This window comes from Ursus arctos, unplaced genomic scaffold (assembly GCF_023065955.2).
Source record: "Ursus arctos isolate Adak ecotype North America unplaced genomic scaffold, UrsArc2.0 scaffold_125, whole genome shotgun sequence".
In the NCBI taxonomy this organism is placed as follows: domain Eukaryota; kingdom Metazoa; phylum Chordata; class Mammalia; order Carnivora; family Ursidae; genus Ursus; species Ursus arctos.
In genome coordinates, this window is record NW_026622792.1 from 25,623 (window position 1) to 39,812 (window position 14,190).

Genomic DNA, 14,190 nt, shown 5'->3' on the forward strand with positions numbered 1-14,190 from the left:
GGATTATGGGGCATCAGGGGTCTTACCAAGAAAACTGCCACCATCAGCGCCCCTCAGAGCCCACCCGCTGTTGCGAGGCAGCTGGTGAAGTGAAACCAGCGCACAAAACCTGGATTAATGCAGGGCCTCCTCACAGGTCTCCCGGGGCCACTACTGACCATTCATTCCTCACAATCACAACTGACCACTGCCTGGGGACAGACACCTGTCCTGCTGATCACCACACACCCCTGAAACTAGCAGACACCATGTACTCAAGGGTATCTATCACCAGAGTTAATACAACCACCAACAGATCTAAATACAGGGTATGTCCACCTGCCCAGAAGGACTGCTTGGGCCCCTTGCAGTAAAGATGCCACAAAGGGTAATCTTGCTACTATCCTCCATCACCACCACTGCTGCCAGTTTGTTTCTGTGTGTACAGGATTCACACTGTGCTCTTGGAGGGGAGTGACTATAGGTCCTCGTGAAGGCAGACGTTGACACACAGACAGAACCGTGAAAGGTTTATTGGGGGGATACGAGGAGAGACAGAGCACAGGGGACAGGATGGGCAGGGAAGGCATTCAGACGATTAGGCTCATCTGACACCTTTACAACATATATACTCTGCACAGCCTGGTTGTTACCGCTCAGGGAGATCTTCAAATTTCAAACTGACTGTCCTGTAAGTCAAACAGATTTTGGATTATTTCAATGGGATCTTATGTTCTGCCATGTGCAATTTGCCTCCTATAGTATATCTGAGGCCTTGGATGAACACCTGAGTGTGTGGCTGCCTCTGTGAGTCCATATGTAATAGAAAATAATTGTCCTCACATCTCAGACATCAATGTCTGAATGTACCCATTCTCAAAAGTATCTTTTATTTCCTTCTTGGCTAGGACCTGAAATTTAATAGAAAAAAAGGAGGTCATGGCTTTGTCATTGAAATGAGGATCCTCGCTATCTGGGCTGAGATGTTCTACTCCAAGTGCAATTTCAAGGTCTTAAATGAACACCTTTTGATGATCATCTGCATGGAGCTATTTTTTTAAACAGTGAGTAGGGTGAGTGGCCAAAATCCCAGATATTTGGCACATTTTTTTTTGAAACAGAGAGAAAAAAACAAAGACAGAGAAAGGATAAACTTGTGAGCGAACAGGGAAGGGGGAAAAGGAGAGGGAGAGAGAGAAACCCTAAGGGTCTCCACACTCAGCGTCAAACCCGACTTGGGGCTCAATCTCAGGCCAATAGTACCTTGATCCCCAAACCAGGCAAAGACCCCTTCAAAAAGGAGAATTACAGACCAATTTCCCTAATGAATATGTATGCCAACATCTTCAATAAGATCCTGGCTAATAGAATCCAACTGTACATTAAAAGGATTATCCACCATGACGAAGTGGGATTCATACCTGGGATGCAGCGTGGTTTAACATTTGCAAATCGATCAGCGTGATATATCATATCAACAAGAAAAGACTCAGGAACAATATGAGCCTCTCAATTGATGCAGAGAAAGCATTTAACAAAATACAGCATCCTTTCCTGATTAAAACCCTTCAGACTGTAGGAATAGAGGGTACATTTCTCAATCTCATAAAAGCCATCTATGAAAAGCCTACTGCAAATATTATTCTCAATGGGGAAAAGCTGGAAGCCTTTCCCTGAAGATGAGGAACACGACAAGGATGCCCACTCTCGCCACTATTATTCAACATAGTACTAGAAGTCCTTGCAACAGCAATCAGACAACAAAAAGGGATAAAAGGTATCCAAATCGGCAAAGAAGAAGTCAAACTGTCTCTCTTCGCAGATGACATGATACTCTATATGGAAAACCCAAAAGAATGCACTCCCAAACTATTAGAAGTTATAGAGCCATTCAGTAACGTGGCGGGATACAAAATCAATGCTCAGAAATCAGTTGCATTTCTATACACAAATACTGAGACTGAAGAAAGAGAAATTAGGGAATCCATCCCATTTACAATAGCACCAAAAACCATACGTTACCTTGGAATTAACTTAACCAGAGACGTAAAGGACCTATATTCTAGAAACTATAAATAACTCTTGAAAGACATTGAGGAAGACATAAAAAGATGGAAAAATATTCCATGCTCATGGATCGGAAGAATTAACCTAGTTAAATGTCCATGCTACCCAGAGCAATCTACACTTTCAATGCTCTCCCGATCAAAATACCGAGGACATTTTTCAAAGAACTGGAACAAATAGTCCTTAAATTTGTATGGAACCAGAAAAGGCCCTGAATCGCCAAGGAACTGTTGAAAAGGAAAAACAAAGCTGGGGGCATCACAATGCTGGATTTCAAGCTATACTACAAAGCTGTGATCACAAAGACAGCACGGTACTGGCACAAAAACAGACACACAGACCAATGGAACAGAATAGAGACTCCAGAAATGGACCCTCGACTCTTTGGGCAACTAATCTTTGATATAGCAGAAAAAAACATCCAGTGGAAAAAAGACAGTCTCTTCAATAAATGGTGCTGGGAAAATTGGACAGCTACATGCAAAAGAATGAAACTTGACCAATCTCTCACACCATACACAAAAATAAACTCCAAGTGGATGAAAGACCTCGATGTGAGACAGGAATCCATCAAAATCCTAGAGGAGAACATAGGCAGCAACCTCTACGACATCGGCCAAAGCAACCTTATTCATGACACATCTCCAAAGGCAAGAGAAACAAAAGATAAAATGAACTTGTGGGACTTCATCAAGATAAAAAGCTTCGGCACAGCCAAGGAAACAGTCAAAAAAACTAAGAGGAAGCCCACGGAATGGGAGAATACATTTGCAAATGACACTACAGATAAAAGACTGGTATCCAAGATCTACAAAGAACTTCTCAAACTCAATACATGAGAAACAAATGAACAAATCAAAAAATGGGCAGAAGATATGAACAGACACTTTTCCAATGAAGACATACAAATGGCTAATAGACACATGAAAAAATGTTCACAGTCATTAGCCATCAAGGAAATTCAAATCAAAACCACACTGAGATACCACCTTACGCCAGTTAGAATGGCAAAAATAGACAAGGCAAGAAACAACAATTGTTGGAGAGGATGTGCAGAAAGGGGATCCCTCCTACATTGTTGGTGGGAATGCAAGTTGGTACAGCCACTCTGGAAAACAGTGTGGAGGTCCCTTAAGTAGTTAAATATTGAGCTACCCTATGACCCAGCCATTGCAGTACTGGGTGTTTATCCCAAAGATACAGACGTAGTGAAGAGAAGGGCCATATGCACCCCAATGTTCACAGCAGCATTGTCCACAATAGCTAAATCGTGGAAGGAGCCGAGATGCCCTTCAACAGATGACTGGATTAAAAAGATGTGGTCCATATATACAATGGAATATTACTCCGCTATCAGAAAGAATGATTTCTCAACATTTGCTGCAACATGGACGGCACTGGAGCAGATAATGCTAAGTGAAATAAGTCAAGCAGAGAAAGACATATATCATATGATTTCTCTCATCTATGGGACATAAGAAATAGGATGATCAGTAGGTGAAGAAAGGGATAAAGAAAGGGGGGGTAATCAGAAGGGGGAATGAAACATGAGAGACTATGGACTATGAGAAACAGACTGAGGGCTTCAGAGGGGAGGGGGGTGGGGGAATGGGATAGACCGGTGATGGGTAGTAAGGAGGGCACGTATAGCATGGTGCACTGAATATTATACGCAACTAATGAATCATTGAACTTTATATCGGAAACCGGGGATGTACTGTATGGTGACTAACATAATATAATAAAAAATCATTAAAAAAAAAACCAAGAAAACAAAGCTGAGGCTCTGAGTAGGCCCCACGGAGAGCTGGCATTCGGGCTGAGACATCAGGAACACAGGCAAATCCGCAGGACACTGTGGCAGAAGTTCTGGGAGATGCAGGCGGGGAGGGGACTCAGATGCAGAGGGTGGTGACAGGGCTCGAGGTAGGGCGGCTCCTGGTCAACCCCAAATTCCCCACTAAGAGCCTCACTCAGGCTGAAGCCAAGGCAGCAGCTCTCTGATCTCAGTCCTGTCTTCACGTTCTCACACGGGGGCACACAAACTGAGGCAGACAAGAATCCCCAAAGAACCAAGTTAAATTTCCCACATCTCCACGGCATTCTTTCACACAGTTCAGAACCTTCAGAAATTTAGGGAAACAATATTTTTATAGATTATGAATGAACAGCTTTATGCCAACAATGACATTTTCATGCAAATAACTGCATTATTCACACTGTGTGACAGACACACGCAGCAACTCGGTGTGGACCTCACTCTGCCTTCACACTCACTGCTTAAGCTGCTGGCCTGCCAGGAATGGCCTCTGCTCTACCTGAGAGAGACCATCCACTCCCCTGAGCACCTCCATCCTGCTTCTCATCCACAGTCTCCTGTTTCTGTGTGACCCACGGCTCCCTCTCTTGTCCTTCAGATACATCGCTGGTGCTTCCCTTATACGGAACACAACGTCTGTGTGGTTTAATGAACATGTCCCTCCCTTCTCTTAGACACCCTAAATTCCTAATGTTAAGACTAGACCTCATCCCTTCCAGAGCGCAGGATATGGTCTCTGTACAGCGTCCCTGCGCACACCTGCTGTGCTGAGCTCTCGGAGAAGAGAGGCTCTCCTTCACCGCAAAGGGACCTGCCAACCACCTCAGTAGGAGTGAAAGATGAAGTCCATCAAATGGATCTCCTGAGCAACTTGGAGAAAGTGATCACCTCCTCAGCAACATTCACTCCCCCATGACATGAGACGCCTGCATGAAGGACTGCTATTCCTTATGGGGGACGCACCAGCGTCTGTCTCTGACCCATGCCACAGAAAAGACAGAGGACGAGCCCATAGGAAGTGACTGAGCCACATTCCCACAAAACCTCCACACCTGCCTCCAGCATCTGCCACTGTCTCTCATTCTCACCTCCCTGAGCCGACAAGAGGGCTTCCCCCAAGTATCCACAGGCTGCAGAGGAAGGGGCAGACCCCAACCCTAATGATAAATCAAGGGACCAGAGACCTTCCTCAGTGGTTTATGTAACTAATGAAATGTCAGCTCAAACTCAACACACTGCACATGAAGTGAGAGGTGTTTCATCCCTCCAGGAACAACGAATGTGGACTCTGGACATGCACAACAGTAAGAAACACATGTCTGCCATTGTGCAATAGAGACACTTCCTTCACACCAATGGCACCTAACCCACTGCTCAATATATGGAAATAGTTAAGCACAATGCATGTATGACGTGAGAACTTCAGGATGTTACAGTGTCCCCAGCTGGGTTTCCCTTGCAATGTCAAGACATCAGCACAAACTCTGCATTTGTTCCATCCACACATCCCTAAGGTGATGATCTGGAAACACAGAAGCCTGTAGGCTCCGGCATGAAGACTTGGCATTTTAAATGGTAAATGGCACCACACAGATCCCAAGATATACCTAACGGATACAAGGCCACACACGGTGCTGCCCAGACAGGAACAGGATTCCAGAAATGGTTACAACTGGAAACAGCCACTGTATTTACCTCCTTGGGCGGCATGCCGCTGTTGTCCCCTTGAGCGCCACAGGCGTCTGAATGGGACCAAAGCCCTAGAAGAGACAGAGGTGGATTCAGATGGGTGTTGACCACACAGGATTCAAGCCAAGCCTCTACACCTGCCCCAGCCTGTTCCACTCTCCCACTCTCAGGTCCCTTCCAGATGCAGAGCGTTTCTCACAGGTCTCCGCTGACCTCTGTGGACAAAGGAGAAACCAGTCCCTCACTCTTGGGGATATGACCACTCCGCACAGTAGAGATGATTTCATAACTAATCAATAATGCTGGACAACTGGGGCCTCCACACGTGCAAGTGATGTGAAGACTGTGATCCATTAAGCCCAGAGCCCAAAACATCATGTCTGTGCAGTGCACCTGGGCAATGCTTTTATGTCTGTCTATTGCACAATGTCACACTTCTTCTCAATGGCAGACCCCTGCTGCCCAGTTCTGTATGGTGAAACGAGACAGTCCACGAAATGGATGTCCACAGAAAGTTGAGGAATGTTCCTGTGTCCTCACTCAGGTTGACCCTTGCATTGGAAAGCCTCGTGGTACCTCCTCTACATCTTCTCCACCGACACATGTAGTTACACGATGAATACGCGCTACAACTCACATCATGCAATCCAGATCATCTTACCACATGGTGGAGGAACGAGGGGCGGGGGAGGCCCGCATGTCGACCAAGGTGGAGGAGGCTGAGGTGGCCCACAGCCAATGAAGCCTGGTAAAGTTTGGTCCATATGGGAGGGCATGCAGGTGGGCCGAGGAAACCCTCTCACATCTGGACCCACCTGCAGACAGACAGGAAAATAGTTTGGTGAGACAGACAGAAGTTGTAACACCAAGAGATGAAACCCAAAGAAAGAGCTCTCAGCATCTGCCTCCTTCTCCAATACCACGTTCCAGCAGAGCCGCATCCGTGCTAGAGAACTTGACCCCTCCCCACTGCTGCCAACTATAACAAGGGGGGAGAGGGGAATGGATATTACAGGAATAACCTACTGTCACCAAACATCACTAACCATATCTGCCGACGTTTACTAGCAAGAAGTAGCATCTTCAAAGATGAAAAAGGAGCATGGCAAACTAGTGAAGGCAGGACACTCCAGACACGGAGGCATCGGGATCCTGGACAACACTTCATCTTTCCTCCTCAACCACACAGAATATTTTGGTTTGTTAACAAGAGAGAGAATGTGATGAAACTGCCCTTTCTTCTCAGGAATCCGAGCCACTCGAGGTGAATCCTTTGCCTACAAGCCCGTGACTGTCCCCACGCTGCCTCACTTCCTGACAAAGGCGTCTTTTGCTCTCTGCAGTTTCTGTCCATGGCCACAAAGACGCTTGAGGAATTAGGGGCCTGTGATCTGACAGGGGAATTGGAAAAGTGTTTTCTAAAAGACACATGATACCAATAACCTTTATATACACTCAGCAGCTGTGCTTATCTTAACACACAATAACTCAGACATTTCAGCACACTGAGTTCCAGGGTAATTTTGTTCAACAGGAAATTAAGATGGGAAGTATAAATAAGAGAATTCACAAAAATGTATACGCTTTCCAATGGAAAACTCCAGAACATGTGATGAGAGAAGAATCCTGCTCTCACTGTGACTTAGGACCAAACGACCTGCTCCTAGAAGCCCAACTGAAGGGCTTGTGGGGCAGTGGTCATAACATACCCCCTTCAGAACGTGTGTCAGAGTGCATTTGCAACAGGACACCGACAGGTTTGATTATTCAAAATAGTTGTAGAAGGGTATAAGTAGAGGGATTCTTTTTTTTTAAATAAATTTTTATTATGTTTTGTTAGTCACCATATACTACATCCTTAGTTTTTGATGCAGTGTTCCATGACTTATTGTTTGCGTATAACACCCAGTGCTCCATGCAACATGTGCCCTCCTCAATACCCAGGTCAGCCTATCCCAATCCCTCACCTCCCTCCCCTCTGAAGCCCTCAGTTTGTTTTCCAGAGTCTATCATCTCTCATGGTTCATTCCCCCTTCTGTTTACCTCCCGCTTCATTCGTTCCTTCCTTCTCCTACCGATCTCCCCGCTATTTCTTATGTTCCATAAATGAGTGAAACCATATGATAATTGTCTTTCTCTGCTTGACTTATTTCACTTAGCATAATCTCCTCCAGTCCTGTCCATGTTGTTGTAAATGTTGGGTAATCATTGTTTCTGATACCTAAGTAATATTCCATTGTATATATGGACCATATCTTAATCCAGTCATCTGTTGAAGGGCATCTCGGCTCCTTCCATGATTTACCTATTGTGGACAATGCTGCTATAAACATTGTGGTGCATATGGCCCTTCTCTTTACTACGTCTGTATCTTTGGGGTAGTGCAATTGCTGGATCATAGGGTAGCTCAATTTTTAACTTTTTAAGGGACCTCCACACTGTTTTCCAAAGTGGCTGTACCAACCTGCATTCCCACCAAGTGTGTAAGAAGGTTCCCCTTTCTCCACATCCTCTCCAACATTTGCTGTTTCTTGTCTTGTCAATTTTTGCCATTCTAACTGGCGTAAGGTGGTATCTCAGTGTGGTTTGGTTTGAATTTCCCTGAAGGCTAATGATTTTGAACATTTTTTCATGTGTCTGGTAGCCTTTTGTATGTCTTCATTGGAAAAGCGTCTGTTAATATCTTCTGACCATTTTTTGATTTGATTATTTGTTTCTCATGTATTGAGTTTGAGAAGTTCTTTGTAGATCTTGGATACCAGTCTTTTATCTGTAGTGTCATTTGCAAATATCTTCTTCCACTCCGTGGGCTGCCTCTTAGTTTTTCTGACTGTTTCCTTGGCTGTGCAGAAGCTTTTTATCTTGAAGAAGTCCCACGAGTTCATTTTTTCTTTTGTTTCTCTTGCCTTTGGAGATGTGTCATGAAAAAAGTTCTGTGTCTGATGTCAAAGAGGTTGCTGCCTATGCACTCCTCTAGGATTTTGATGGATTTGTGTCTCAAATCAAGGTCTTTCATCCATTTGGAGTTTATCTTTGTGTATGGTGTGAGAGAGTGGTGGAGTTTCATTCTTTTGTATATAGCCGTCCAATTTTCCCAGCACCATTTATTGAAGAGACTGTCTTTTTTCCACTGGATGTTTTTTCCTGCTTTGTCAAAAATTAGTTGCCCAAAGAGCCAAGGGTCCATTTCTGGGTTCTCTATTCTAATCCATTGGTCTATGTGTCTGTTTTTGTGCCAGTACCATGCTGTCCTTGTGATCACAGCTTTGTAGTATAGCTTGAAATCCGGCAACATGATTCCCCCAGCTTTGATTTTCTTTTTCAACAATTCCTTGGCTATTCAGGGCCTTTTCTGGTACCACACAAATTTAAGGGCTGTTTGTTCCAGTTCTTTAAAAAATGTCATTGGTATTTTGATCGGGGTGGCATTGAAAGTGTAGATTGCTCTGGGTAGCATAGACATTTTAACTATGTTTATTCTTCCAATCCATGAGCATGGAATATTTTTCCATTTTTTTGTGTCTTCTTCAATGACTTTCAAGACTGATCTGTAATTTCTAGAATATAGTTCCTTTACGTCTCTGGTTAAGTTAATTCCAAGATAACATATGATTTTTGGTGCTATTGTAAATGGAATGGATTCCCTAATTTCTCTTTCTTCAGTCTCATTGTTCATGTATAGAAATGCAACTGATTTCTGAGCATTGATTTTGTATCCTGCCACATTATTGAATTGCTCTATAAGTTCTAGTAGTTTGGGGGTGGAGTCTTTTGGGTTTCCATATAGAGTATTATGTCATCTGCGAAAAGAGGCAGTTTGACTTCTTACCCGATTTGAATACCTTTTATCCTTTTTTGTTGTGTGATTGCTGTTGCAACGACTTCTAGTACTATGCTGAATAATAATGGCGAGAGTGGGCATCCTTGTCATGTTCCTGATCTTAAGGGAAAGGCTTCCAGCTTTTCCCCACTGAGAATGATATTCGCTGTAGGCTTTCCATAGATGGTTTTTATGAAATTGAGGAATGTACCCTCTATCCCTACACTCTGAAGGGTTTTAATCAGGAAAGGATGCTGTATTTTGTCAAAAGCTTTTTCTGCATCAATTGAGAGGATCATATGGTTCTTGACTCTTTTCTTGTTGATATGATCTATCACACTGATCGATTTGCGAATGTTGAACCACCCTTGCATCCCTGGGATTAATCCCACTTGGTCATGATGGATAATCCTTTTAATGTACTCTTGGATCCTATTAGCTACAATCTTGTTGAGAATTTTGGCGTCCATATTCATTAGGGATATCGGTCTGTAATTCTTTTTGATGGGGTCTTTGCCTGGTTTGGGGATCAAGGTAATACTGGGCTCATAGAATGAGTTTGGTAGTTTTCCTTCTGTTTCTATTTTTTGAAACAGCTTCAGGAGAATAGGTATTATTTCTTCTTTGAATGTTTGGCAGAATTCCCTGGGGAATCTGTCTGGCCCTGGACTCTTGTTTTTGGGGAGGTTTTTGATCACTGCTTCAATCTCTTCATAATTAATTGGTCTGTTTAAATAATCAATTTCTTCCTGTTTCAGTCTTGGTAGTTTATAGGTTTCCAGGAAGGCATCCATTTCTTCCAGGTTGTTTAATTTATTGGCATAAAGCTGTTGATAAAAGTTTCTAATGATCCTTCCTATTTCATTGGTGTTGGTCGTTATCTCTCCCCTTTCATTCCTAATTTTATTAATTTGGGTCCTTTCTCTATTCTTTTGAATAAGTCTTGCCAGTAGCTTATCTACTTTATTTATTCTTTCAAAGAACCAGCTTCTATTTCTGTTGATCTGCTCGACTGTGCTCCTGGTTTCTAATTCACTGATCTCTGCTCTAATCTTGATCACGTGCCTTCTGGTGGGTGGGTTAGGCCTGTTCTTCTGTTCCAGCTCCAGCTTCTTGAGGTGAGAATATAAAAACTGCATTCTAGATTTTACTCTTCTTTTGAGTGAGGCTTGGATGGCTCTGTATTTTCCCCTTAGGACTGCCTTTGCAGTGTCCCATAGGTTTTGGACCAATGTGTTTTCATTTTCATTGGTTTCCAAAAATTGTTTAATCTTCCTTCTTAATTCCCTGGTTTACCCAATCATTCTTGAGCAGGATGGTTCTTAGTTTCCAAGTGTTTGAGTTTCTTCCAAATTTTTCCTTGTGATTGAGTTCCAGTTTCAAAGCATGTGGTCTGAGAATATGCAGGGAATAATCTCAGTCTGTTGCTTTTGGTTGAGACCTGTTTTGGGACCCAGTATATGGTCTATTCTGGAGAAAGTTCTATGTGCATTCGAAAAGAATGAGTATTCTGTTGTTCTGGGGTGTAGTGTTCTGTATTTATCTATGAAAGTCCAGTATATCATTCAAAGCTCTTGTTTCTTTGTTGATTTTCTGCTTAGGTGATCTCTCTATTGCTGAGGGCAGAGTGTTGAGGTCCCCTAGTATTAACGTATTATTATCTATATGTCTCTTTATTCTGGTTAAGAGTTGGCTTGTGTATCTAGCTGCTCCCCTGTTGGGGGCATAGACACCCACAGTCGTCATATCCACTTGTTGGATACATCCTTCAAGAATAATACAGTGTCCCTCTGCATCTCCAACTACAGTCCTTAGTTTAAAATCCAGTCCGTCTGATAAGAGAATTGCCACTCCAGCTTTCCTCTGAGGTCCACTGGCATGAAAAATGGTTTTCCATCCCTTCACTTTCAGTCTGGATGTATCTCTAGGTTCAAAATGAGTCTCCTGCAGACAGCAAACAGATGGGTCATGTCTTTCCATCCAATCTGTAACCCTGTGGCATTTATGGGAGCATTTAGGCCGTTCACATTGAGAGTGACTACTGAGAGATATGATTTTAATGATGTCATGTTGTCTGTGAAATCTTTGTATCGATAGATTGTAAATTTCTTTCCTGTATCACTCTTGGGGTCTTTTTTCTTTTATAGAACCTCCCTGAATATTTCTTGTAGGGCTGGTCTTTCAGTTTCTGCCAGTCTTGGAAGGTCTTTTTCTCTCCATCAATTCTGAATGACAGCCTTGCTGGATAAAGGGTCCTTGGCTGCATGTTCTTCTCAGTTAGAGCTCTGAAATACCTTGCCAACCTTTAATGGCCTGCCAGGTTTCAGTAGACAGGTCTGACATTATTCTGATGATCCTCCCTCTGTACGTAAGGATTTTCTTCTCCCTGGCCGCTTTCAAGACTGTATCCTTGAATCTAATATTTGCAAATTACACTATGATGTGACGTGGTGTAGCTCTGTTCTCATTGATCTTGGGAGGGGTCCTCTCTGCCTCTTGGACTCGAATGTTTGTTTCCTTTGCCAGATTAGGGAAGTTTTCAGCTACAATCTGTTCAAATATCTCTTCTAGACCTCTCTCTTTCTTCACCCCCGCAGGGATGCTGATGATTCTGACATTGGAACATTTCATCAAGTCAGTAATCTGTAACTTACATTCTTGAGATTGGATTTTTTTTGAGCCAAGTTTCCATTTTTTCCTTCTCTTCCACCATCCCATCTTCTAATTCACTAATTCGTTCTTCTGCCTCATTTACCCTGGCCGTCAGAGCATCTAGTTTAGACTGCATTTGATTCATAGCATTTTTAATTTCTGCCAGATTCGCTCTCATTTCCACCCTTAGAGATTCTATATTTCTTGTTAATATTTTCGTTAATTTTTTTTCAAGCCTACACATCATCTTGACCATTGTTACTCTGCACTCCATTTCTGACAATTTGGTTATATCCATATCCATCAGTTCTATGGCAGAGGCCACAGACTCATTATCTTTTCTTTGCTGGGGGGATTTCTCTTCCTCGTCATTCTGATGAGGAAAGGTTGCAGGGATGTACAGAACCCAAATTATTGACTAGGACCCAGACAGTGTGCACTTGTTTTATAGGGACCTTAGGGATGTGGGCTTCTTGATTTTTCAGCCTGCCTTCAGGGGGGAGGAGCCTGCCGCACTGATATTCAGGCAACCCTTTTTGGGTAGAGTCACTCTGTCCCCTGTGAGGGGGGATGGAGATGGGCACAATGTGAACCGGTATTTCTGGACTTTTATTTTCTGGTGGCTTTCCCTGGTGGTTTTCTGTGACTCTTCTGAGAGTCAGAGCAGCAGTGGCCGTATCCTAGCCTCTGTCTCAGAACAGAGAGATCACAGTCTGCCCTCCACTGAGCTCTCCTGGCCACTTTAATTCTGTTTCTGTCGGTGCTGCTAAAAACCCCCGCAGCATCCCAGGTTGTGCGCCCCACAGCCACTCTCCCAGCCCTCGGTTCCAGGGCTGACCCATCTCTGTCCTTTGTGCTTTTAACACTGCCAGCCACCACCCCTGTTCCCAAGCGCACTCCCGAGTTTCCTTTTCAGTGTGGTTCTCGTGCACTCCAGAGCGCCAGTTTTCAGTCTGGTTGTGTGCATGCGCTCCCGAGCTCCCGGTTTCATCGAGTTCAAGCTCCTGGTTTCATCGAGTTCGAGTATGCACTCTGGAGCTCTGGTTTTCAGTCTGGTCGTGCACGCGTTCCCAGGCTCACGGTCTCAGTCTGCTTTCCTGTGGGTGCCAGTCCACGAGTCCAGCCTGCTCACCAGTGCAGGTGGCTACTAATTCCCGGTGCCCGAGTGGAGTGGCTCCCTCCCCCTTCCATTTATCTTCCGATATCTGTGCACAGATTCATGGCTCCCCGCTTCGTACCTCAATACTCAGTGCTGGAGATGTTCGTTTGTAAAGATCCAGATGTATCTTCCTATGTCTCGGGCTGATTTCATGGGTGTTCAGGATGATCTGGTAGATGTCCAGCTCAATTCAGGAGACCAGCTGAAAAAAGGTCCCCTATTCCTTCGCCATCTTTTTCCAACCCCCCAAGAAGAGGGATTCTGTACAGCATGTTTACCAGCAGAAGTAAAACAGGGATGACTTATGAAACTTGCCCAATCTAAGAACATTCCAAATGGCAAAGCAGAGAATATAAAATGGAGAGAGAGTTTCCCCTAGTTTCCAGTCGTGAGGATGACCACAGACCTTGTCACAGGTTAGTCATCTAACCCTAACATGAACACAACACCAATCGCACCTGAACGTACCCTAATGGGAGTCAGGCTGGCCAGAGACTTCAGTGTGTAGTGAGGCGTCATCCTCCTTGAGTTATTTCCCCCCACATGCATTGTAGGCGGGCAGGGGAGCACACACACACGTGTGCACACACATGCACATGCACACACATGCACATGCACACACACATACACACACATGCACACACGGTGAGCGCCCTGCCATTCTTCACCTCTAACCACCTGTGGCTTCAGGAGGGGCCCCTGAAGGTGATGATCTGTAACGGAGAAGCCTGTCAGTCCCTGCGTGAACTGCCTGTATTTTGAGAGGTGAACAACGCCACAGACAAACTAGAGGATCCACCCAACAGACACAAGGCCAGGACAGGGTGCTGCTCAGAAAGGGAAAAGTTTCTGGAACAACTGGAAAAGGCCACAGTAATTACCTTGCCCATCCCCGGGTCTCTATTGGGCTTGGTGCCATTGTTCCTCATGGGAGCCCCACCAGCTTCAGCATCAGACCAAAGCCCTAGAATGCATGGAAGTGGATTCAGACCGGCATTGACTGTG

The 14,190-nt window shown here is 44.2% G+C and overlaps 1 protein-coding gene across 8 annotated transcripts in view; it reads right to left on the reverse strand.

Moving 5' to 3' along the window:
• The window catches only part of LOC113270721 (transport and Golgi organization protein 1 homolog), a 65,280-nt gene that overhangs the window by 13,702 nt on the left and 37,388 nt on the right, over nt 1-14,190 (reverse strand). For 5 of the 8 annotated variants that reach the window (XR_008958879.1, XM_057310846.1, XM_057310847.1 and 2 more), the window contains exons 11-13: nt 14,067-14,149; nt 6,216-6,369; nt 5,561-5,625 (exon numbers count right to left, since the gene is read on the reverse strand). Coding sequence is in view for 7 of the 8 variants with exons in the window: in XM_057310846.1 (XP_057166829.1) it covers nt 5,561-5,625; nt 6,216-6,369; nt 14,067-14,149 (302 nt within the window). In the remaining variant the exon portion in view is untranslated. Of the gene's footprint in view, nt 1-496; nt 5,626-6,215; nt 6,370-14,066; nt 14,150-14,190 lie in introns of those variants that run through there. The other 3 variants (XM_057310845.1, XM_057310843.1, XM_057310849.1) reach the window with 2 other exon arrangements.